The 24,816-nt window shown below is 32.7% G+C and overlaps 1 protein-coding gene across 2 annotated transcripts; it reads left to right on the top strand.

Annotated features, from left to right (window-relative positions):
• Positions 1–4,590: 4,590 nt before the first annotated feature.
• On the top strand, positions 4,591–14,350 carry LOC137835479 (indole-3-acetic acid-amido synthetase GH3.10). Of its 2 annotated transcripts, XM_090302703.1 has the most exons (6): positions 4,814–5,283; positions 5,731–5,832; positions 5,952–6,775; positions 8,157–8,593; position 9,244; positions 14,184–14,350. In XM_090302703.1, the coding sequence occupies exons 1-6, from the start codon at positions 4,931–4,933 to the stop codon at positions 14,291–14,293; spliced, it is 1,827 nt and encodes a 608-aa protein (XP_090158829.1). In that variant the 5' UTR covers positions 4,814–4,930; the 3' UTR covers positions 14,294–14,350. The 2 variants fall into 2 exon arrangements, 1 of the variants encoding a protein (XP_090158829.1); XR_016521146.1 differs by lacking the exons at position 9,244; positions 14,184–14,350 and adding an exon at positions 7,973–8,042 and having other exon boundaries at positions 4,591–5,283.
• The last annotated feature ends 10,466 nt before the right edge of the window (positions 14,351–24,816 follow it).

Genomic DNA, 24,816 nt, shown 5'->3' on the forward strand with positions numbered 1-24,816 from the left:
GTATTGCAGAGGGTACATAGCGTACATGGTTAATAATAATGAGAAGAAAGTAACTAAAGTAAGAGATCCGGCCAGCTGGGAACAGACCCTGCAATAGTTTCTGGACAAACATAAAAAAAATTGTAAACACGAAAATCTAATTATTTTTAAGACTTTAAAATTATATATTTACAATATTTTCATCTAAAAAAAATACGTATTTATTTTATATTATTTTAAATTTATTAATTAATTCTACCATATATTTTTAGTTTAATAAACTAATTTATTAATTTATAACTGATAAATTACGAGTTTCAAACTACTTTACATTAGAATTATAAAATATAAATCAATTTTTTTTTAAAAATAATAATTAGTTGTTATAGTGATTAAATTAGAGACTAAAAAAGAATATGGTTTCTAAATTAGTTTCTATTATGGTTAAATAGTTTTTAAATTGATATCTAATTCGCTACCAAAGTTTTAACTACCAATTATTTAGATTCTAAATTTGGTAACAAAAACTTTGGTTGCTAATTAGATACCAATTTAAAAACCATTTAACTATAATAGGAACTAATTTAGAAATCAAATTTTTTTAGTCTCTAAAATTGTTTCTAATTTAATCACTATAACAATTAATTATTTTTTGTTTCTAAAAATTAGTTTCTATTTTATGATTTTCTTGTAGTGTTATAAACTAATTTTATTTCATAATCTAATATATTTTAGACACAATAGTAAAGAAAAGTTATGTAATAAAGATAGAAAAAAAATAAATGATTAGCCTCAATTAGATTATTTAGATATAAATTAGATTTTACAAATATACAATTTCTTTTAACATATTTTCATTTATAATAATATTATAGAACCATATTTTTTTTCAATTACTGTTGCCAACTATGGAGATGATTTTTTTTTTCTTCTATTGTTGCCATCTGCAGAGAAGGTGGAAAAATATAATTTTTTTATGTAATAAGTTTATAAATAAATATATATAATAAAAAGTAAATTTATAAATAAATAATATAAAAAAATAATATTAAGAGTATTATATAAAAAGTTTTGTAATTAAGAGTTCTCAATCTATCATTACCATTGTTTTTTACATATTCGCTGACTTTCATGGGATATCAATGATGTAAAGCTTTGTTGTTTTGATTAAATTTGACATAGTTATATCATGATCCAAATAGTATTATGATAAGACTATGATTATTTATAAATATTTTTTATTATAATAATATATAATTATAAAAGTAATCTAAAAAATAAATGATAATAAATATTGTTCCTATCGGTTGACCAAAGCACCTTCGTGCGTCTACGAGAGTCTCACGTCCAAGAATTCCTACTTTCAATCGTGCTTTCCTTTCGATTGAACACCTGAAAACACAAAGACAGAGGGCGTTCTAGAGGCCGTTTGCACTCCAACACTAAAGTCAATCTTAGGGTTAGGAAACACCAAAACTGTAACTGTGTGTGTTAAGCGGCGCAAATGAATAGCGTACCTTGCCAAGTTTGTTACTTCCCTTTATATAGACTGAAACTAGGGTTTCCACTGTTTCCATTACCCAAAATAGGCTTCCTGAGGGGGTGGGCCCCAGCGTCGTAGTTACCCACTCTTAGGATAACCTAGCGCGTGGGGTTTCCTAAACTGGAGTGCAACCTCTGACAGGATGACCACTTGGATGCCTCCTCGTGCACCTAATCTCTGTGGTCACCCGTCTCGAGAGGGCCTTAGTTGTTCACGTGCCATGCATGCAACTCACCGCTGGAACGTGACCCTCACAGATCGTATCCTTTCCAGTGGCTCTATACTTGTGTTACACCTAAACGTGTCATCCACTCCACACGCATGGACTCTCGTGACCTAGGCTTCTCCATTACTGATAATTGGTGTGTGGTTTGGGATCCACCTCTTGTGGCCCAGCTCTGTTGTTCGAGTCCCCGATGTCCGACCTCTCCATACTGCCTAGTGGCACGTCGGTACATCCTGGTGACCGATATTTGACCACTCTTTAGTTCCTTGGCGCACGTGCTTCATGAGACACTGACCCATGCTGCTCGTGGGACCCTGCTTACGTGACCCCAACATTACTAGTGGTCAACGACGCCCAAAGACTGGTCGATACAAATATAATTATTAGTAATAAATAAAATAAATTTGTTTTTTTTTGTTTATTTCAACTCATCATCTTTTATAAGGGAAAATACTTTCAAAATGTTTAAAATTATTTTAAGCAAAATTTAGTCTAGAAGGGAATTCACATCACAATAAAAATTGCTTTAAAAATGGAGTTGTTTGTATATGCAATCTTACTTGTAAATAAAGGATATTAACTCAATAAATATTATTATATATTATAATTATTTTTAATAAAAAAATATAATATAATAATTTATTTGAAATTATTCAAAAAGGAATTTGTTGAAATAAAACTAAATGTGCGTTATTTGAAAATAATAAACTCTTGTATTTTCCAACACGGAAAATCAATCATAATAGTTGCTGGCATAGGACATACCATAAACTTCTCTTCTTACTTTATTTTTTATTTTTACTCTATTAAAGTATGTAAAGTAAATACTTAGCCTTAAAAAGCACATGGTACAGTTTTGTCCTTTATGATAATGAGAAGAAAAATTATTATAAAAATAGATAAATTGTAAGGTAGAAATATGACTTTATGGAAAAAATAAATTCGTGAAGAAGTATTTCTATACATATTGCACAATTTATGTGGAAAAAATATTGTGAAGAAGTCCTATGTATATGCACATGTACTATTTATGTAGAAAAAGATTGTGAAAGTTTTCACGCATGACTTTAGTTTAGCGGTATGAATTGTACACTGGAATCGTACAGGTATAGTTTTACAGGCTTATCCGTGTCGGATACACGTATCGATGTCGATACTTGTTGATTAAGTGTTCAATTCAAAAAATATTTGTTGGATTTTTGAAAATTCTAACACGATTCTAACACCATTTTAAAAGGTATAAATATAATAATTTTCTAAAAACTCAAATTTATTGTATAAATTTTTATTATGATTATAAAAATAAGGAACAAATTCTTTTGAACCAGTCATGAAAAATATATTTATAATCCAAAAGAATCTGAAACATACTTTTGCACATAAATATTTATTTTTAATTTATATAATTTAAAATTATATAATATATAGATTGGTGTCCCTGTATCCCACATTTTAGAGATTATACGTATCTTCGTGTGTCCGTATCCGTGTCGTATCAATGTCCGTATTCGTATCTGTGCTACATAGATAGTAAGACTTTCAACTTTGTGAATTATTTTTATAAAAAAATTGTTTGTTTTTTGTAATTTTTTTTAAATGGTCATATTTTTTTAAAGAGCTTAAATTGATGTACGTTATAAATGAAAGTTATTAAAAAATGAGAGCATGACCTTAAATTTTGTTGATTTTTTTTATAAAAAAATTGTTTATTTTTTTAATTTTTTTTTTCAAATGATCATAATTTTTTAGAGAATTTAAATTAATAAATGTTGAAAATAAAAGTTACTAAAAAATTAGATAAAAAATCTAATAATCAATAACATCCAGAGAAAATTGAAAATACTAAAATTTCAAAATCATTTATTAACAGTTTTTTAGTATTTGAGGTACTTTAGTATATTTTAAGCTTTTAGTTTACCTTTTAAATTCAGGGTTTAAGTTTATATTTTTATTTAGAGTTTTTATCTTTGAGTTTAGGTTTAACTGTGAGGTTTTCGTTTAGAGTTTATACTTTTATAATGTTCGATTTAGGAATTAACACCATTTTTAACTAAAAAGTAAATAAATCTTTTCTTACTTTTATAAAATTTGTCTAATTAAACATTTAATTAATCATTTCAATTTAAAAAAAACAATATTTTCTAGAAAAAAAAAATCAAACAAAACTGCAATAATATTATCCATGCACAATTTTAATTTTAATGTAAATTTCATACAAACTAAAATTGTAAAGGAGATGACTTCTTCATAGTATTTTTTTCACTTATTATGCTTCACAGTTTTACAATTTTTTTTTCAAAGTCATACTTTTGTCTATTAGTTGTCTGTTTTTCGTAATAAAAACATTTTCTATTAATTCTCTTAATTTTTTAAATTTGAGTACAAAATATTAGTCACTATATTATAATAATATAAATACAATCATTCAAAATAAATATATATACTCCACATCTTAATAAATTAATATTTTATTATTTTTAATTTTAAAATATTATTATATTATTATAAACTGTGTAAAAAATATATGTTTTTATTATTTATAGTATAAAAAAAAATTAGTTTATTAAAGTATGACATATAAATTTTTATTATTGAGAATGTTAATATATGAAGGAGAATAATGTTTTGAGAATCCTTATAGTGTATATAATTTTTTTTATGTGATGAGTTTAAAATAAATATATGTAATAAAAAATAAATTTAAAATTAAATAATATAAAAATAATAAAATAATAATATTAAGAGTTAGTAATGAAATTATATAAAAAATGTTAATTCTCAAGTAACATTATAAATACCCATATTTAACAGGTCCCTGCTGAAGATGTAAGTAGGTCTCATTTTCCAAGGGTGGCTCACAATAAATTTGGGAAGGAAAGTTATTGGCTTGTCATGAGTGATGTAGTTTGGTCCCCATGCTAAAAATGATAATTGATAACCCTATGTCTTGTGGTCTATAACTCTTCGTACCATTCTTCTGCAACACTAGGTTTGTTGAACGAACTGTGTGAATACAAACCGGAAAATTGCCTTCATTCATAACAAAAATATAAAAAAATATATATATATTTCAATGGTGGGTTGTCTGTTTTTTTTTGTGGAAACAGATACCCAACAACACTAAATTTTTTTCATTTTTATAGCAAAACTTGCCAATGCCCCAGCACTGGTAGCCCTTTTCAATGGAACCTCCTGTTCTCAGTTGCAATACTGATGCCACCACCTTCTCCAATGGCAACTGCATTAGTGACTTTGATATCATTACCTGGTTTGAAGATGTTTCCAAGAACGCTGGTTCTGTTCAGACTCAGACACTTTGCAATATTCTAAAGCAGAACTGTGGGGTTGAATATCTGAAGAAATGGTTGGGGAGCTACAATATCTCAGACATGGATGCTTGTGAGTTGGAATCTCTTTTCACTTCTCTTGTTCCCCTTGCTTCGCATGCAGATTTCGAGCCATATATCCAAAAAATTGCAGACGGAGACACTACTCCTATACTCACACAACAACCTATGACCACTCTCTCCTTAAGGTATCATTGCCTTTCTCTATTTATACATGTGAATGTGAATGTTTTATTAGATTTCTTTCACATTTCCTCCTCCTTTCCCCTTTGGGTGATAAACACTATTCATGGACGTACTATTAGTTTTATGTTCTTTCCTTCCTCTTTCGGTGATGAGAGGAATGGGTGGGTCAGAATACAGAATGGTTAACACTGTCTATATATGGCTCCTTGCCTCATTCTCCCTATGACAAGGTCTAGGTGCAATAATTAATAGACAAAATCAGTTGATATATAATGGCCCAAGTAAAGTAATTAACCTTGGCAATCTTCTTATGCTCATGCATATTGATGATGATATACTAGGATTATTGTTTTTCTTTCCTGTCTATTTATGTTAGATCTTCCTTCACTTTGTGATAAGCTTTTTTATTTTTCTTCAAAATATAATCTTATAAGATAGAGGTTGTGCAGTTCTGGAACGACAGAGGGGAGGCAGAAGTTCGTACCCTTTACCCGCCATAGTGCTCAAACGACCCTTCAAACTTTCACTTTAGCAGCAGCCTTTAGATCAAGGTGTGCTTTTCTCAAGTCTCATCATTTCTTAACGAGTGACGACAACCTAGCTAGCTATGAGATAGATAGTTAATCCTTTGGAAGTTCTTATGCCTTTTTGTTTTTATCACTGTTTATAGGGTTTATCCCACAAGGGAAGGAGGTAGGATTCTTGAATTCATATACAGCAGCAACCAGTTCAAAACAAAAGGAGGTTTAACAGTTGGAACAGCCACAACACATTATTATGCAAGTGAGGAATTCAAAACCAAACAAGAGAAAACAAAGGCATTCATTTGCAGTCCCTACGAAGTTATATCGGGAGGGGATTACAAACAATCCACGTACTGTCATCTCCTTCTTGGCCTCTTCCTCTCTGATTACGTAGAGTTTATTTCCTCGGCTTTTGTCTATGGCATAGTGCAAGCTTTTTGCACCTTCGAAGAGGTTTGGAAAGACCTTTGCAATGACATTAGAGATGGGACTTTGAGTTCAAGAATCAAGTTACCCAAAATGAGAGAGGCTGTTTTGTGTATCATCTCTTCAAACCCCTCTTTGGCCTCAAAACTAGAGGCCTCTTGCTTGGAGCTAGAAGTGGTGGATTGGTTTGGTTTGGTTCCCAAACTTTGGCCTAACGCCAAGTACGTTTGTTCCATAATGACAGGTTCTATGCAACCTTACTTGAAAAAGCTTAGGCATTATGCAAATGGGGTGCCACTAGTAAGTGGTGACTATGGTTCAACTGAGAGCTGGATTGGGATTAATGTAGACCCGAGTTTGCCTCCAGAGAAGGTAACCTTTGCTGTGGTACCCACGTTCTCTTACTTTGAGTTCATACCACTTTATAGACACAAACAAGATTGCTGCTTAGTACCTGGTCATGATTTCATGGAAGACGACCCAATCCCTCTTTCCCGCGTTAAAGTTGGCCAAGAGTACGAAATAGTGCTTACAACTTTTACTGGTAATTATTCATTCACTCGTTCATTCTTCTTCTTCTCTTGTGTATAATGCTTGAACATTGAAATATTTAATTTAACGCAAGTCAATCATGTCCCCACTGTATATCTTTTGACTTTTTATAGTAATAAACTATTTTACAAACAAAGCATTAATCAAAATCTGCTCTAAACATAAACTTTCTATAGAGCCTCTAATCATTAATTTCAGTAAAGCCCATCTTATAGGAATTTATTTTAGATTCGGTTAGGTGTGGCTGATTAGAACCTCTGTCTTTACATAAAATAATGTCTAGCGTGGAGCATTAGTCATCATTTATCTTACAAGATATACATCATCGTAATTGCACATGAACAAGGACATGTACCCAAAATCTCCTTCAACCCAATCTCTTATCTCTATATGTTCAAACCATCTATATAGGTTTTGAAAGATTGGGTTAGATATAAGTCACATGCATTGTTGAAACACAATATTCTGCAAAAGGGTGTTGAGAACATAGTTTTGGTGGGTGTTGGTCACAATTTGGGGCTGTGAGCTCACATCTCATATTTGGCTTTTTGTTAATTTGCTTGATGTTATGTACCTGTCATTCCAGTTTCTTCTGAGTTCTGACAAGGATTTACCATGACAATGTCAGCATTTGCCATTTTCAAAATTCTAGCCTAACTGGAATTTTTTTCAAGGATAATAATAATATATTATTATTTTATACAATAAGATTTTAACGTTTAATACTATTATTTTAATATTTTTATATATTATTTAATTATAAATTTATTTTTTATTATATATATTTATATTTAAATAATAACATGGTTGTCAAGTATCATTTATCTTTTCTCAATATTTCTATTTTGCATAGCTCCAACTTGTTGAAGTAACAACAACTTGTACACAACTATAATTATAATGAATGGGTTGCTGCATAAAAAATTAATGTAATTTGGTGTAACATAAAACAGTTTTGGTTTCTAAACACCCAAACATTTATTGATGTGCCCTTTACTTCTTTTCATTTTTTCTTGTATTATATTAATCACTTATCTCTCCTTTCTTCCTATTTCTCGTTAGGTGTTCAAGGATTTTTTTTCCTAACCTAAAATTGAAGTGAATTGATATACCCATTAGCAGCAGAATTGGTTTGAATGAATCAGTAACGTTTTATGTAATGTTTTTTTTTCCTCTTGATATGTTTTAGGTATAGTATAAATTTTTCCTCAAATGAGACTTTGCAGATACCTAATGAGACAACATTGGAATATATAGAAGTAAGTCCTGATATGCAAATGTTCTTAAATATCATCAAACAATTCATTAAAACTTTGTTCGATTTTCTGCTATATGTTTAGTCTATAGAGTGAATAAAATATTTGAACTTTCAGGGTTGTATAGGTGCAGACTAGGAGATGTTGTGGAAGTGGGAGGTTTCCACAATGGGACCCCAAAGTTGAATTTTATATGCAGAAGAAAACTAATTCTAACAGTGAATATAGACAAGAACACAGAGAAAGACCTTCAAATAGTGGTAGAGAAAGGGACACAGCTTCTAAACAAGGCCAAAGCTGAGCTCGTTGATTTTACAAGCTATGTAGATGTCTCCAACGAACCAGGCTGTTACGTCATTTTCTGGGAGGTGAAAGGTGAGGCTGAGGATAAGATACTTGAGGCATGCTGCAGGGAGATGGATGCGGCTTTTGTCGACCATGGTTATGTGGTTGCAAGGAAAACCAGTTCAATAGGGCCTTTGAGGCTTTGCATAGTAGAGAGAGGAACTTTCAGAAAGATTTTGGATTATTTCGTGGAGATTGGGGCAGCACTAGTGATGAATATCCACTAGGAGAGGATTTTATTAATGAAGGAAGAGGATTTTCACCTACACATTTGAAGTTCTTCCTTCTAGTCTTCTCACAAATTAAAAGAAGTCAAAGAGAAGATCAAGCCTAAAGATAAAGAAGTCTACAAACTCTCAAATAATAGGCTTCATATTAAATATCTCTCTTTATAGTTTCTTTTAAATTGTAAATAATATAGAATAATGTTTAGAAAGGTGCTTAGAGGGAAACATGAGACACCTCTTTTGTAAAAGCATCTTTAGGCTTTAGTTTAGCAAATTCTAGGAGCTTGGGGAGTGAGCTTAGTAAGGGGGGTGTGATCTTAGGAGTTTTTTGGGTAGCTTAGGGAATAAGCTATGTAAATGACCAGCCCTTACAATTCAGATTGGAATTTTATAGTAGAGAGACTATACTCAATTTTGGAGAGAATTTGTGAGTTTTGAGTCTTCCTCTTCTTTGCCTTATCTTGTGAGCTATGGTGAGCTTCAAGTGGTGGCACTCCATCACTTATCTTGGTTCAAGGTTCCAAGTGGCGTGAATGGCTTCTTCCAATTCTCAAAATCCAGCAAGCATCTTCTTCTATAAGTGTTCTTCTTCCCTTTTCTTCAATTTTCCATTCGGTAGTTTTGATTCCTAGAGTTTACTCCTTTTTCTACCGTTTAATTTTGTGTTTCCAGCATTGTGTTCTTAATTCTGTTTTGGTTCAGTAGCTAGCTTTTAAATTCTGTCCAGTTTTAATTCTTGTTCTTCTTTCCTTTTGTTTTGATTCAATTTGACAATACATGGACTTCCATATGAGTCTTGGTTGGTGCTTAGTTTTGGTGAGTTCTTGAATTTAGAACATTGATCCAATTCTAAAGTAAAGTGCCTTTCAAATCCAGCTCAAGTTGTTCCTAAGAATGTCAAGAATCATGTGTTCTTGTAGTTACATTCACATCATGTGGTATCAGAGCCTAGGCTTGTTCTTGCTTAAATTTTGAGTTGTATTGCACTTTACTTTCAAGAGCTCTTTAATTCAAGTTGTTTACCATTCTGTTTTAGGATTTATTTTGAGTTTTCTTGCTGTTTTCTTTTGTTACACCATGTGTTTGTGAAAAGGACTCTAGCACTCATTGTTCATATGAGTATGGCTGCTCTTTTGGAATGGCATTCTCCTTCCTAGAGCTGACCTTAAGCTTCCTTTCACTTGAGGTTATATCTTGTTATGTGTCTTTTAATTTTGCAATCATGTCAAGTTTTGTCTTAGTCATGTTATTCCATAATTGTCATTACTTCTAGTAGTACTTTTATTGCTTTAATTGTTTCTTGCTTTGGTTTACTTTCTGTTTTTTGAGTTTATTGCTTGATCCTTTGTGCATTTTCATTTTTAGATTTGAGTTCATGCTTGTATTTTCATTCTATACAAGTTCCTTTACACAATTTCCATTATGTCTTTGCTAGTTCATCATACTGTTTTTCATTCCTAAATAGGCTCCTCTGTTTTCTTACAAACGTGCTACTGTTTTCAATTTACTGCAATTAATTGGCTCATAGGAAATTTGTGAAAATTTGTATTTACATACTTCAAAGTGTTACAAAAGCATAGAAAAAAGAATCACTCAAAAATTCCAAGTACACAAAAAATGATAAATAAAATACGAAAAGTGTACAATACTGCCGAAAAGAATACGGTAATTGGGCAGCAATTTTGAAAAATTTATTTCTCTCAATTGGCTTACTGTTTTTACCTCATTCCAGTGCCTTTTTTGAGTTAAGACATTGAAGTTTCTGTGGTTAATTTTTCACATTCCAGTTCGCTTTCAATCGGTACAGTTAAATCTGTAAACATAGCACAGTTTGCTTTAAAAAAAAAAAAAAACAATTTCCAGTAGCTGTTTTCTGTTTTCTTTCATCCACTCTAGCACTTTTCTTTAGGACTCTTTTTGTGTGCCTTCTTTATTCATTGAGTTCCTTATTTTTCTTGATTGTCTTTCATTCATATTCTTTCTAGTTTGTCATACATTGCTCTCTGTTTTTGGTTTAGCTTTTATTGTTTACACCTTTTCTTGCTTGTCTTTTTGTTCTTCTTAAAGTTGTGTGGAGACTTGTTCTTAAGTAAGTTGGTTTGCTGTGACATATTTCACTTGAAGCTACTCCATTCCACAAGAAAGGCTTGGTTGAGGACAGAATATTTTCTTGGAGTGGTTTGAGTGCTTTCTTGGGCATTTTCCAGCAACCTATATCTCACTGTTTTTTAATTGTCTAACAAATTTCTTTCACTGTTTTGTTTTCTGTTTTTGTGTATTTTCTGCTCATGGCTCATTTCTCTAGTGGAGAGTCCTCCAAACCATGCTCACCACAAAAGGCAGCCCTTTATGAGGACTTAAAGAATGCCAAGCAATCCAATGCTCACTACCTTGAGGTGATAAGGAAGATGGAAGCACGACTCCAAAGTTTGGAGTTAAACCGAGAAGACATGCATCAAAACCGTGAGAGAAGAACTCCTCCTCCTAGTCGGCATTCTTCAAGGCACTCCCATGGTTATTATGAAGATAATCCAAGGCCAAGACATCATCACCATGAAGAGAGGCGCCAACATGTGGCTGGCCCTTGTTCTCCTAATGTAAAACTTCCTAGTTTTAGTGGTGAAAGTGATCCCAATGTATACTTAGGATGGGAGGCTAAGGTTGACCAAATTTTTGATGTAAATGGGGTTAGGGATGAGCATAGGGTTAAGTTAGCTTCTTTAGAATTTTTGGACTATGCCATGCAATGGTGGCATCAATACCTCATGGACATTGACCTACACAAGAGGCCGCCCGTGGTCTCTTGGAACGATTTGAAAGCATGTTTACGCGCTAGATTCGTACCACCACACTTTAGGAAAGACCTTATGTTGAAACTCCAACGGTTTCATCAAGGCGCGCTAAATGTGGATGATTACTTTAAACAACTAGACACGCTTTTAATTCGAGTTAATATGGATGAGAGTGATGAAGCTAAGATAGCTAGGTTTGTGAGTGGCCTTCGAAGGGACATTCAAGACGTGGTAGAGTTACAAGAATATTCTTCTTTGGAAAATGTGGTGCACCTTGCTAGCAAAATTGAAAATCAACTTGCAAGGAAAAATGCTTTCAAAAATTCTTCTAAGGATAACTACTACCACTCTTCTTGGAAAAATAAAAATAACTCTTTTTCAAATATCCCTTCTAAGGACTCTACTTTCAAACCTAGAGAGTCTAAGCCTTCCACTTCCAATTCTAGGCCTAAATCACCACCTAAAACGTCTAGTAAGAAGTGTTTTAAATGTTTAAGCTATGGACATATTGCTTCTAATTGCCCTTCTAAACGAGCTATGTATATGCATGATGGGGTAGATAGTAGTGAGCATAGGTCCGAATCTTCTAGACATTCCTCACCTTCTAGATCCCCAAGTGAGAGTGAAAGTGAAAGCCCACATGAGGGTGACCTATTAGTAATAAGACGCATGCTTGGACAAGTGTTAAAACCTTTTGATGAAACTCAAAGAGAAAATATATTTCATTCAAGGTGTCTTATTAGTGATAGAGTATGCTCTTTGATTGTAGATGGGGGGGAGTTGTGCGAATGTGGCAAGCACAAGAGTGGTAGACAAACTTGGATTGCCTACCATCTCTCATGCCAAGCCCTACAAGTTACAATGGTTGAGTGAGGTGGGTGAGATAGTAGTGAACAAACAAGTCCTCATTACATTTTCCATTGGCAAATATAAAGATGAGGTCTTGTGTGATGTTGTTCCAATGGAAGCTACTCATATACTTTTAGGTAGGCCATGGCAATTTGATAGAAAAGTTTTTCATGATGGCTTTACCCACAAAATTTCTTTTCACTTCCATGGGCACAAAGTCACTCTTAAGTCTCTCTCTCCAAAGGAAGTACATGAGGACCAAGTTAAAATGAGAGAAAAAAGAGAGAAAGAAAATGATATAAAAAGTTCCAAGAGAAGCCTTCTCATGTCCACACAACAAGTTAAAAGGGTAATAGTTACTCAAAAGCCTATTTTTTTAGCTATTCCTAGGACTATTGACTGTGAGTCGGCTAAGGATAGTCCCACATGTTTGGACAATTTGGTAAAGGACTATGAAGATGTGATTCAAGATCCTCCTAAAGGCTTACCACCTCTAAGAGGGATTGAACACCAAATAGACTTAATGCCCAGGGTTTCTTTACCACATCGTCTAGCATATAAGACCAATCCCAAAGAAACTCAAAAAGAAAATGAAAAGGAAATTGAAGTACATGATAAACCGAGTCTTAATACCTTCTCAACTCAATCACTTTTGTTGACTCGTGCTACGCCTACAAGGTCTTCTTCTTCTTTGTCATTTTCATTACCTAAGGTTCCTACTTCCACACCATATTGGATAAAGAATGTTAAGGATGGTTTTTTCATATCTCCTATTTTACCAAATAATATCATTCCTAAACAATCTTTTCCAACATGGTCTGTGTATAGACCATCTTTTTTTGAACTCCCACCATTTCAAAGTGCTAAGTCATGTTTGCCCATTTCTTCTTGTCTTCTCTTATATAATAGCAAACTGACTTTGTTTTATGCAGGAGTACTGAATTCGTGGACAAATTCTCTCCAACTCGGGGAGTATGATGAATATCCACTAGGAGAGGATTTTATTAATGAAGGAAGAGGATTTTCACCTACACATTTGAAGTTCTTCCTTCTAGTCTTCTCACAAATTAAAAGAAGTCAAAGAGAAGATCAAGCCTAAAGATAAAGAAGTCTACAAACTCTCAAATAATAGGCTTCATATTAAATATCTCTCTTTATAGTTTCTTTTAAATTGTAAATAATATAGAATAATGTTTAGAAAGGTGCTTAGAGGGAAACATGAGACACCTCTTTTGTAAAAGCATCTTTAGGCTTTAGTTTAGCAAATTCTAGGAGCTTGGGGAGTGAGCTTAGTAAGGGGGGTGTGATCTTAGGAGTTTTTTGGGTAGCTTAGGGAATAAGCTATGTAAATGACCAGCCCTTACAATTCAGATTGGAATTTTATAGTAGAGAGACTATACTCAATTTTGGAGAGAATTTGTGAGTTTTGAGTCTTCCTCTTCTTTGCCTTATCTTGTGAGCTATGGTGAGCTTCAAGTGGTGGCACTCCATCACTTATCTTGGTTCAAGGTTCCAAGTGGCGTGAATGGCTTCTTCCAATTCTCAAAATCCAGCAAGCATCTTCTTCTATAAGTGTTCTTCTTCCCTTTTCTTCAATTTTCCATTCGGTAGTTTTGATTCCTAGAGTTTACTCCTTTTTCTACCGTTTAATTTTGTGTTTCCAGCATTGTGTTCTTAATTCTGTTTTGGTTCAGTAGCTAGCTTTTAAATTCTGTCCAGTTTTAATTCTTGTTCTTCTTTCCTTTTGTTTTGATTCAATTTGACAATACATGGACTTCCATATGAGTCTTGGTTGGTGCTTAGTTTTGGTGAGTTCTTGAATTTAGAACATTGATCCAATTCTAAAGTAAAGTGCCTTTCAAATCCAGCTCAAGTTGTTCCTAAGAATGTCAAGAATCATGTGTTCTTGTAGTTACATTCACATCAACTAGGCCAATTCAAGACTCCTAGATGCACTAACAACCCTGTCCTCGTCAAAATTCTTAGTGCATGCACCATTAAAACATTTCGCAGCACTGCTTATAGTTCAACCCATTCATGATATGCGTCATTGTTCTTTTCTTCATGCACATCTATCATTTTTAAATATTCTACTCAATATCCATTTTTTTTTTCTTTTATGTAACATTATATTATCTATATTTTTCTCAAAATCTAATGGTTTGTTTGTTTTTATGGATGTACTCTTCACAAGTAAAGATGTGAGAGTATATCCCTTATTTGAATTCATGGTTTTGCGGAGAAGAGAAGAGATGATATAAGACTTTAAAAAACGAAAAAAATTGATTTGCTGAGGAATGAGTGATTACTGTTTGTAGGGACTTATCCGCGGTGTATTGCGCAAGTCCCTCAAGATACAACAAGAACTTCTCAGAAATTCCGAGGATAAGAACTTGCAAGTTAGTCTTAAAAGAGTAAAAACCCAACAAACCCAGAAAAATTATAAATTAAAAGAAAAAGAATAAATGAGTGAAGAAAGGAAGAAAATAAGAAAGGAAGAGAAGAAGCGTGAGTGAGATTATGATTTTCGAAGCAAGGGGAAATGATATTTATAGATGAAGGAAGAGCAACAGTCCACTGCCAAGATATGAAACTGGTCCATATCCAACTGCCAAGGAAAACAAAATTGTCCTATTGCTGACCACCGGAAGCGGAAGGGACCACCAGAAATGTGGGAAAGACCGCTGGAAAAAAGGAACACATAGAAAAGAAGGATGTGAACCTACCTGGTTGTGCAACCACGATTCTGGGTGGAAAGGGCAACGTCGCACGTCAACCCCGGAGTAGATCCAGTCTTCGCTGCACTTCCGAGATCCCCTCCAATGACACCGAAAAAATGCTAGGGTTTTTTTAACACAACCTGTTTTCGTTTTTCAACATTTGTTGATACAACTTTACAACAATCCCCCACATATTGCAAAAGATAAAACATAGAGACAAAGAAAGAAAGAAGAAAATCCTGGGTTCCTCTAAGATGTAATACATTGGAGCTGATATAGCAAGCTATATGAACCAGTCTTAGATTGATGAACTTAACACATAGTATAGTTGGTATAGCAAGCTATATGAACCAAGACACTTAGTATGTGTCAGAGGTTTATCAATCACAATATACCCCCACATTACTTGCTATTATCATTGTGTTGGCCATGCGTGTGGTCGACATTCATAAGTGCTATAAAGATCTTGTCAAGATCTCATGCAAGTGGTCCCACTTGACACTTATATAGATGATTTCATCAAGTGTATATGCTGCAAATCATACACCACTATAAGAGATATGAAAATCATTAAAACTCTTTTACCTCAAAATTTTAACCACAAAGTTTATCCTCTCGATAATGCAGTGTCTAGCACTTTCACACACACCATAGGAATTGACAAAGTTCATCTTAAATCAATTTTAGTGCTAACAGAACTAACAAGTGACTTGTTTTACCCATATGAACATTATTCATGGGATCTCCAATCACAAAGGTTGGGTTTCTGTCACTTGTTCGTTTGCAAGTGGCTTAAGTTTCATTCCCCTCGATGTTTCTAAAATTATTTTTCTTCCTAAGGGTTTTGTCAGAGGATCTGCCAAGTTCCGTTTTGATTTAACATATCCAATAGAAATTGTTTCACTTTGTAGCAATTGCTTCACTAAATTATGTATCAATTATATATGTATGTTCTTTCAATTGTAAGTTTTATTTTTAGCTATGGCTATTGCCAATTGGCAATCACAATGCATTGGCACAGATGGGATTGGTTTCATTCCTAACGGAAAGTTTGCTAAGAAGTTTTTCAACCACTTAGCTTCACTACCAGCCATTTCGAGAGCAACAAACTCATATTCCATTGTTGATCTTGCAATAATAGTTTGACTGGCTGATCTCCATGTAACTGAACTATCCCCAAGTGTAAATACATAACCACTAGTGCATTTTGTCTCATTTGAATCAGAGATCCAGTTAGCATCACTATACCATTCTAGCACAGCGAGAAATCCACTATATTCCATGTCATAATCAATTGTACGTCTCAAGTATTTTATGAGTCTCGTAAGCGCATCCCAATAATCATGACTAGGACATTGAGTGTATCTACTCAGTCTACCTACTGAATAAGCAATATCTGGTCTAGAAAAGCTCATTAAATGCAATAAGCTCCCAATTATCTGGACATACTGAGTTTGAGAAATAGATTCTCCTCTGTTCTTCTTTAATTTAGAGTTAGCATCATAAGGGGTGCTCACTGACTTAAAGTCATAGTAACCAAACTTCTTAAGAAGTTTCTCAGTGTATTTTTCTTGGGATAGTAATATACTATCTCCCTTCCTTATAATTTTAACTCCTAGAATCACACTTACTTCACTCATGTCTTTCATCTCAAACTTAGTAATTTTATAGATTTTAAAAGTTTGCATACTTTTTCCTTTTGACCTGGAACTACACATCCTTCAGGTTGAGTCATATAAATTTCATCTTCTAGTTCATCATTCAAAAAGGTTGTTTTAACATCCATTTGGTGAATTACTAACTTATGGATAGATGCTAGGGCTAGCAACACACGGATAGAGGAAATCCTAGTAACAGGGGCAAAAGTATCAAAGTAATCTATGTTATCTTTTTTAGTAAAACCTTTAGCAACTAATCCTGCCTTATATTTCTCTATGGATCCATTAGGATGGTACTTCTTCTTAAAGATCCACTTACAACTAATCGGTTTTGCTCCTTTAGGCAAATCTACTAGGGTCCACGTATTATTTTTCTTAATTGAATTAAGCTCAGTTTTAATGGCCTTATCCCAATGTTTAGCATCAAGAGCACTAGTAGCTTCTAAAAAACTTATTGGATCATTTTCAACTAGATAAGTGTAAGAGTCATCTCCAAATGAGGTTTCCTTTCTCTGTCTTTTACTTCTCCTAACATCCTCACTCATGGCATCACTAGCACTATCAATAGGTTGTTTAGAGGAAAGATATGTTCAAAGAACTCAACATTTTTCGTCTCTACTATAGTGCTACGTTCAATTATATCACTATTAAGAACTAGAAACCTATAGGCAACACTATGTTCTGCATATCCTAAGAACATGCAATCAGATGTTTTAGAGCATATTTTCCTTTTCTTAGTATCAGGTAACATCACTTTAGCTAAACATCCCCACACTCTTAGGTATTTCAGATTAGGTTGATAACATTTCCACAACTCATAGGGTGTTTTACCAGTTTTCCTATGTGGTATCCTATTTTGCAAAAAACACGCGGTAAACAGAGATTCACCCCATAGATTATCAGGAGCATTAGAATTAATAAGCACGGTATTTATCATTTCTTTAAGAGTCCTATTTTTCCTTTTAGCTACTCAATTAGATTCAATACGGTGGGGTTACTTCATGAATAATACCCTTTTTAACATAATAATCATTAAATAAAACATATTCACCACCTCTATCTGATCTAATTCTTTTAATTTTCTTATTCAATTAATTTTCTACTTCCGCTTTATAAGTTAAGAACATTTCAAAAGTTTCATCCTTATGTTTAATTGAATACACTTTGGTGTATCTAGAAAAATTATCTATAAATGTTACAAAATAGTTTTTACCACCTCTAGACATGCTTTGTTTTAAATCTGCAAGATCGTTAATTAAACTAAGAAGTCCAGACGTTCTACATGTTGGGTCTATTAGTGTCTAAGTTCAAGAGGGGAGGGGTGAATTGAAGTTATAAAATTTTCGCAAACACAATCTGGTTTACAGTATATCAGAGGAAAAAGAACAAATTGAATTTAGAATGAACAGATTAATTCTTTAAAACACTTTAACACAAACAGAACTTATCCAGATTAGGATTGAGATCAACAGAGAAATTTTAATAGAACAAGATTGATTGATATTTAAACAGCTTGAAGAACACAATTTATACCAAGAGATCAATTAAGTTCTTACACCATAAACCTTCAAAGAAAATAAATTTTCAACCAAGATTTAAGGAAGAAATAGTTTGTTCTTAAACCAATTAAAAACTTAGATTGAAAAGACTTTGTTTATCATTAAAGAGATTTTCCAAATCAAGAAGAACATTTAAGTAAACCCAGAAACAACAGGTTCAATTTTAAAAGAACAGATTTCTTTCTTGACAGATTATACGAAATATCATAAATGAGTGCAGGGATGAGAACAATTAGGCAAGCACACTTTATACTGCTTCACTCATAATGAGCTACATCCAGTTTCACCTTACTCCAAGGTGGAATCCACTAAAAACCAGTTGCAATCAATTACAACACACAGCAGTTCTTGAACCCTACAAGAACCATACAATCAAAGATGAAAAACTCTATTTCAGCACACCTTGCACTCCAAGAAACCTTATCAAAGAGTGACTAACACTTACACATTTTACAAGAAAGAATAAAGGAAAGATAACACCTGAAAGAAGATGCAAAAACAAAAACCAGTTGTCCCAATTGTAGCAAAAACAGTACCAGCACCTTCACCAAGATCAAGGTTCTCCTAGAACAAGCACACTTGAAGATCCCTTTGGAAAACCTTTCAAAACTCATTTAAATCCTTCTTCTCACACAGAAAAAGTTTAATCTCTGTTAAAATCGTGATTCTCAACAACCTTTCATGTGAGAAAAGCCTTTCATTATATAGAAATCAGTTTCTAACAACTTTTCAAAAAATAGTTAAAAAGCTCTTATAAAAAACAACAGGTTGATTTCAAAATAAACAGATTGTTTTTCAAGAGAAGTGTCAGCTCAGCTTAACTGAAATAACTGACTGAACTGCATATTTGGTGCCCTAACAAACTTTCGAAAAACCTTTCAGCAAAACAAAAATAAACCTATTCTTTTACAGAGAAACATATTTATTTTTGTGCAGTATCCTAATTTTTGAGAAAACTCTAAACAGCTTTTTGAAAACATTTAATCACTTCATGTGCTTGATCTTACCACCTTGATTAGGCATCTAGAATAGGTCATGTAGCAAAAGACAACCTTAAACACTCACTAGCCTAAAATACAAGATCAACTAAAACACATTACAACTTCAAAGCAAGCTAGCTATTTTCTACATCAAACACACACTAAGACTAGGTAGGGAAGAAGCTTTATCCATCTTCAACAATCTCCCCCTGTTTGATGGAGATAAATCCCCTTTGCTTTGCATAGCTTTGAAGGAAAGTCATGATCAATACCTGTACTGCACTAGATTCCAGAATATGCACAAAAATCTTTAGATGTAAAACAGAACATAATAGATTTGAGTATTGTGCTACCTCCCTGCAGGTTTAATTGACAAAGTGGATTTAATCTAATTGACAAAGTGAAATTAAATTTGATCTAGTTAAAATGGACATGAATTTTAAATCCAATTCATTTTAAAAAATGTAATAAGAATAGATAGTCATCGATAGGCCTACACACCCACTTATACAATGAGTTGGAAATGATTTGTGAGGGCCTATTATTAGTATATTCATGAACATGAATCCAAAATAACCTTTCACCTCCTTTTATATCTATCTCATACCCCCTCAAATAACCATTTAGAAAAAATGCTACTTCAAGTAGTCCATACAATCATCTTTTAAAAATAATTATTTCTTTAGATTATAGTCATCACAATTATCATTATCATTTACAATCACAAAAAAATTATATCCACAGGTTTACATGCACTAAAATTACTTGCATGTCCCTATTTTATACAAATAAAATTTCATTTTTATAAAGTTTTAACAACATAAGGATTATATTAGGAACATCACAAAATTAAAAACAATCACAAATTATCATAACACTTGAGGGGTAGATTGTGAGAAATTAAGTATAGAGTGAAGGAGTTTCACATTGAGTGAAAATGAGTGAGGTGAGAAATGTATAAAGAAAAAAACTCATAAATTCATTGCCTTAGGCTCCGTTTGTTTCTGGGAGAAGAAAAGAGCTGATTTACTGTTGGTGGGTAAAACACGAAAAACGAAACGTTAAATAATATAAAACACGAAAAACGAAAAGAGATTTCCTATTAAAACTTTCTTCGCGTGGAAGGAGAGAATTGCAACGAAAGTTGCTTTATAGTTTAGGTTAGTTTTTTTTATATTTTAAACTAAAATTATTATTATTTTTATTTAAAATAAGATTATAATTTAAATATAAAAATATAATTAAAACTGTAAAAAAATATTTTTTATAAAATAACATAATTAATTATTTATAAGAATAAATATAAATAATAATAATAAATATATATATTTTTAAATAAAAAATTATATAATAATTATATTAATTATAAAAAATAAAGTTAAAATAATAAATTTATTTAATTTATAAATAAATCAATCCAATTAATTTTTAATAATTTTTAAATATAAAAATAAATTTATAAACTTACATTCTTATCAACTAAAAAAAATATAATTTCAATCACACCCATCACATCACTCACAAACTTTCATAAACTTTCCTCACACTTTCCACTCTATTTACCTTAATCCAAACACCCTAACTTTCTTTACACTTTCTCTTCAAATCATCTCAAATTCACTCCCTCCTTTCCACTCCCTCATCCAAACAAAGCCTTAAGGTTTTGGGCTGGAGGTGGCGATAGATCTCTTATATATGAGTTGACTCATGGCTCAAGACATTAGATCCACTTCTCCTAGGTTAGACACTAATTCAGGAAGAACTGAAGAAAGTCCTTGTAATATTCTTTCTTGTTAAGGATATAAGTATTCTCTTACCATTACTAGATTGAATTAGATAAATCTTTTAAAATAAAATTTGTATCCCAAATATTATACAATACAAAACACAAAATTTAAATTATATTTCAAATTTTAGAATTTAAAATACAAATTTTTTTACTCCAAATTACACTATTTAGAATAATTCAATATTCTGAATTTTATAATCCATTATGAAAAAAATTATAAATATTAACTTTTTACATTTCAAAATTTAAAAGATAATAAAATATAAAATAATTTTGGTATTTTAAAATGTATGAGTAGAGGAAGAAAATATGGACTTACTGGAGTCAACCATGATTGTAGGTCATGTACCCCACATCTCCATGCAAAATTCAAAATTGGTACACTTCAAGGCACATTAGAGGAGACATATACATTATTTTTCTCGGGTCCAACCCACTAAATTGGTTTCTATACTAAATTTTTAAGGGGATAAAAAGATTATAAATAGAGTGGTAGGCAGGGATGAGGAAGTATATAAGAGGCTTCAACACATTCATGTCGATTCGGCACAGGGCTTTGAGTTTCTCCCCGATAATTTGGTAAAGGCGAAGCCCATTGTGCCAATCCTTGCACCACCTTTTCAAGTGAACAAAACAGGAGCGGCGCAAGAAAAAAACGAACAAGACACAAATTAAGAACAGAGATACATGAAAAAAAAGGGACACGTAATAGAGGGATTGGCACCATGGAAAGAAGAAATAAATGCAGAAAAAGGAAAGTTCGTTTCTTTCCATCTCCATTTTCTAACACTTTCTCTCACTTTTACCACTTTCTATTTTTATAAGTAATATGCATTCTCTATTCTCTATTCCTGTTAGGGAGATGCGACCTAGATAACTATTGAAGTCTTTGTCTTCCTTCTTCGGTCGGACAGGTTGTTAGGGCTCTACTGGGATCTTTCTTGCCTTCGTGTCTCTCCTTCGACTCTCAGTCTCGGGTAAATGCCAAATGGCGGTACCTGCAGAAGGCACTCCGATGCTCAAGTTAGTAAAGCAGATGATCGACACTCGGGTAGGTGCACAATAATATAAATGACGTACACCGTTCCTTGAAATGTGTGTTATTTATATTATTTTAATGGGTTTACCTTATTGGGGTCTGATTAGTGGAATGGATCACGCTTAGGGTTGCATTACCTAATCCTTAATGGTAGTTTAGCTCACTGACCTTGGTTTGAGCGTTAATGGTTATATGTGTCGGTTGGCCTGGTCGTGCGTGGTGTATCGGTCAGGTAGACCGAGTCACGTCAGCGTGTGTCTCGATCATCTCAGTCAGAAAGATCGAGACACATCATAGTATCGGTCAACCATACCGTACTTCTCTTATTGTCTTGCATCTCATGGTGATGGAGAAAACCCTTCCTCCTATTCCAGTTTCTTCGAAATGTATTAAAGGATACGGATACTAGAGTTATAGAAGGATCCTAATATTAATTGGGTGTCTTTTCTAATTATCAGTTGTTTCTCTTTATAGAGGAGAATAATTTGGTGTCTTTTCTAATTATCAGTTGTTTCTCTTTATAGAGGTGAATAACCTTTATTTTGTCTTGTGTGTTATGATTCTATTATTTAATTATTGATTATTTTCCTCTTTAGTTAAACCTATAATGAGTGTACTACTTGTATATATTCAGACCATTTGTTTTGATTTGAATAACAAGAAAGAAGAGATATTCATTCTCATATCCTTTGTCTTCAGTTTACTCTTTTGTTCATCTCTGTTCTCTTTTGTTCATCTCTATTCTATTTTGTAATATGGTATCAGAGCTCTGATTAGAGCTCTGGTTGCTACATTTATCTATGGGTGAAATTGTTGATCCCTCACAAGATCTTGTTTACCTTACCATGTTAGTTTATCAGATAATTCATCCTTGAATAGAGTTTACTCTCTCATTACACAACAAGAGAGGCAAGTTTTTGGTGATCAATCCAAGGCAATGATTGCTACTAGCAAAGGAGGTTATAATAACAATGCTATGATCTATGGCATGGGTGGTGGATATGGAAGAGGATATACTTCCAAAATTTGCAGTTATTGTGGAAAGACATGGCATACCATTGATACATGCTATAAAAAGCATGGTTTTCCACCTTATTTCAAAATTTAAAAATCAGAACCATCATCAAAGTCATGCAGCCTTTCACAATACAAATTTTAACAATAATGAGCAGAGTCATGAAGGTTCAAAGTTAGAAGTGGAGTCTCAGCAAATTGGTTTTACTCCTAAGCAGTATCAAACATTGTTAGCTTTTTTACAACAGGTCAAATCCAGTGACAATGTTTCTAGTCAAGTCTCTGTTATTCCTTCCAATATGACAACACAAACTGATAATAATTATATTTCTTCTTCTAGTTCTTGGATTATTGATAGTGGTGCTACTGATCACATTTGTTCATCCTTAACTTACTTCACTTCGTATCGTTAAATTGATCTTATTTATGTCAAATTACCAAATGGAAATCAAGTCATTGCCAATTATTCTGGAAGTGTTTTTCTCAATCAAAATCATGTCATAGACAATGTTTTGTATATTCCTTGCTTCACTTTTAATCTTCTTTCAGTAACAAAATTGGTTGATAGACTATCTTGTGTTCTTACCTTTGATTCTAATGGTTGTCACATTCAGGAAAAAAACTCCTTGAAAATAATTGGTTATGCTAAGATGCAAGATAGACTTTATATACTCAGGATCCCATCTTACCAGAAATTTCAAATTAAACCCCTTGAATCTACACACATCATCAATATAGTTAATGTCAGTGCTAGTGATCTAGAAACCCTTTGGCATTTTCGATTAGGTCATATTTCAAATAAATGTATTGATGTTATCAAGAATAAATTTCCTTTTGTTAAATATAACAAATCTTTTGTTTGTGATGTTTGTCATTTTGCAAAGCAAAAAAGACTTTCTTTTCCTATTAGTACATCTAAATCAAAAAAATGTTTTGATTTGATTCATGTAGATTTTTTGGGACCATACTCAATACCATCAATTCATGGCCATAAATATTTCTTGACCATAGTTGATGACTATTCGAGGTACACATGGATTTTTCTTTTGAAACAAAAATCTGAAGTTGTTAAGGTTTTGGAACATTTTGTTATTTTTGTTCAAACACAGTTTGAGACAACAATAAAAATAATAAGAAGTGATAATGAAACTGAGTTTGTCATGACTAATTTTTTTGTTAGTAAAGGAATAATACATCAAACATCATGTGTCAATACTCCACAACAAAATAGTATAGTTGAAAGGAAACATGGTCATTTATTAGATGTAGCAAGAGCTCTTATGATACAATCTCATTTACCCAAAATTTATTGGTCATATTCTGTGATACATGTTGCGTGTATTATAAACATGCTTCCCACACCTGTTTTAAACTATTCTTCCCCTCATGAAATGCTTTTCAAAACTGATGCAGATTTTAACGGATTAAAGGTGTTTGGTTCTTTATGTTATGCTAGCACTTTGTCAACAAATAGAAGAAAATTTGATCCAAGAGCATCAAAATGTGTTTTTATTGGTTGTCCAAGGTGGACAAAAGGATATATTTTGTTGAATATTCAATTAAGAGAAATTTTTGTGTCTAGGGATGTTGTCTTTTATGAACATGTTTTTCCATACCAAAGGGTTCAAGATACTAGTAATGAAACTAACAGTCCTGGTATTGATGATCAAATTTTGTTTGCTGAAGATTAAATTATGTCTCTTTCTTCACATGTTGAGCCAAACACTTATTCTGAAGCTGTGAAACATGACTGTTGGAGAAAAGCTATACAATGTGAGATATCTGCTTTAGAGTCAAATCAAACT

The sequence above is a fragment of the Phaseolus vulgaris genome, chromosome 5 (assembly GCF_051622355.1).
Source record: "Phaseolus vulgaris cultivar YP4 chromosome 5, ASM5162235v1, whole genome shotgun sequence".
NCBI classification, from domain to species: Eukaryota; Viridiplantae; Streptophyta; class Magnoliopsida; order Fabales; family Fabaceae; genus Phaseolus; species Phaseolus vulgaris.

Coding starts and splice junctions, on each gene's coding strand:
- LOC137835479 (XM_090302703.1), top strand. CDS start 4,931: ATGGAACCTCCTGTTCTCAGTTGCAATACTGATGCCACCACCTTCTCC. Junction 5,833..5,951: donor GCAGCAGCCTTTAGATCAAG/GTGTGCTTTTCT, acceptor CACTGTTTATAG/GGTTTATCCCACAAGGGAAG. Junction 6,776..8,156: donor AGTGCTTACAACTTTTACTG/GTAATTATTCAT, acceptor TTGAACTTTCAG/GGTTGTATAGGTGCAGACTA.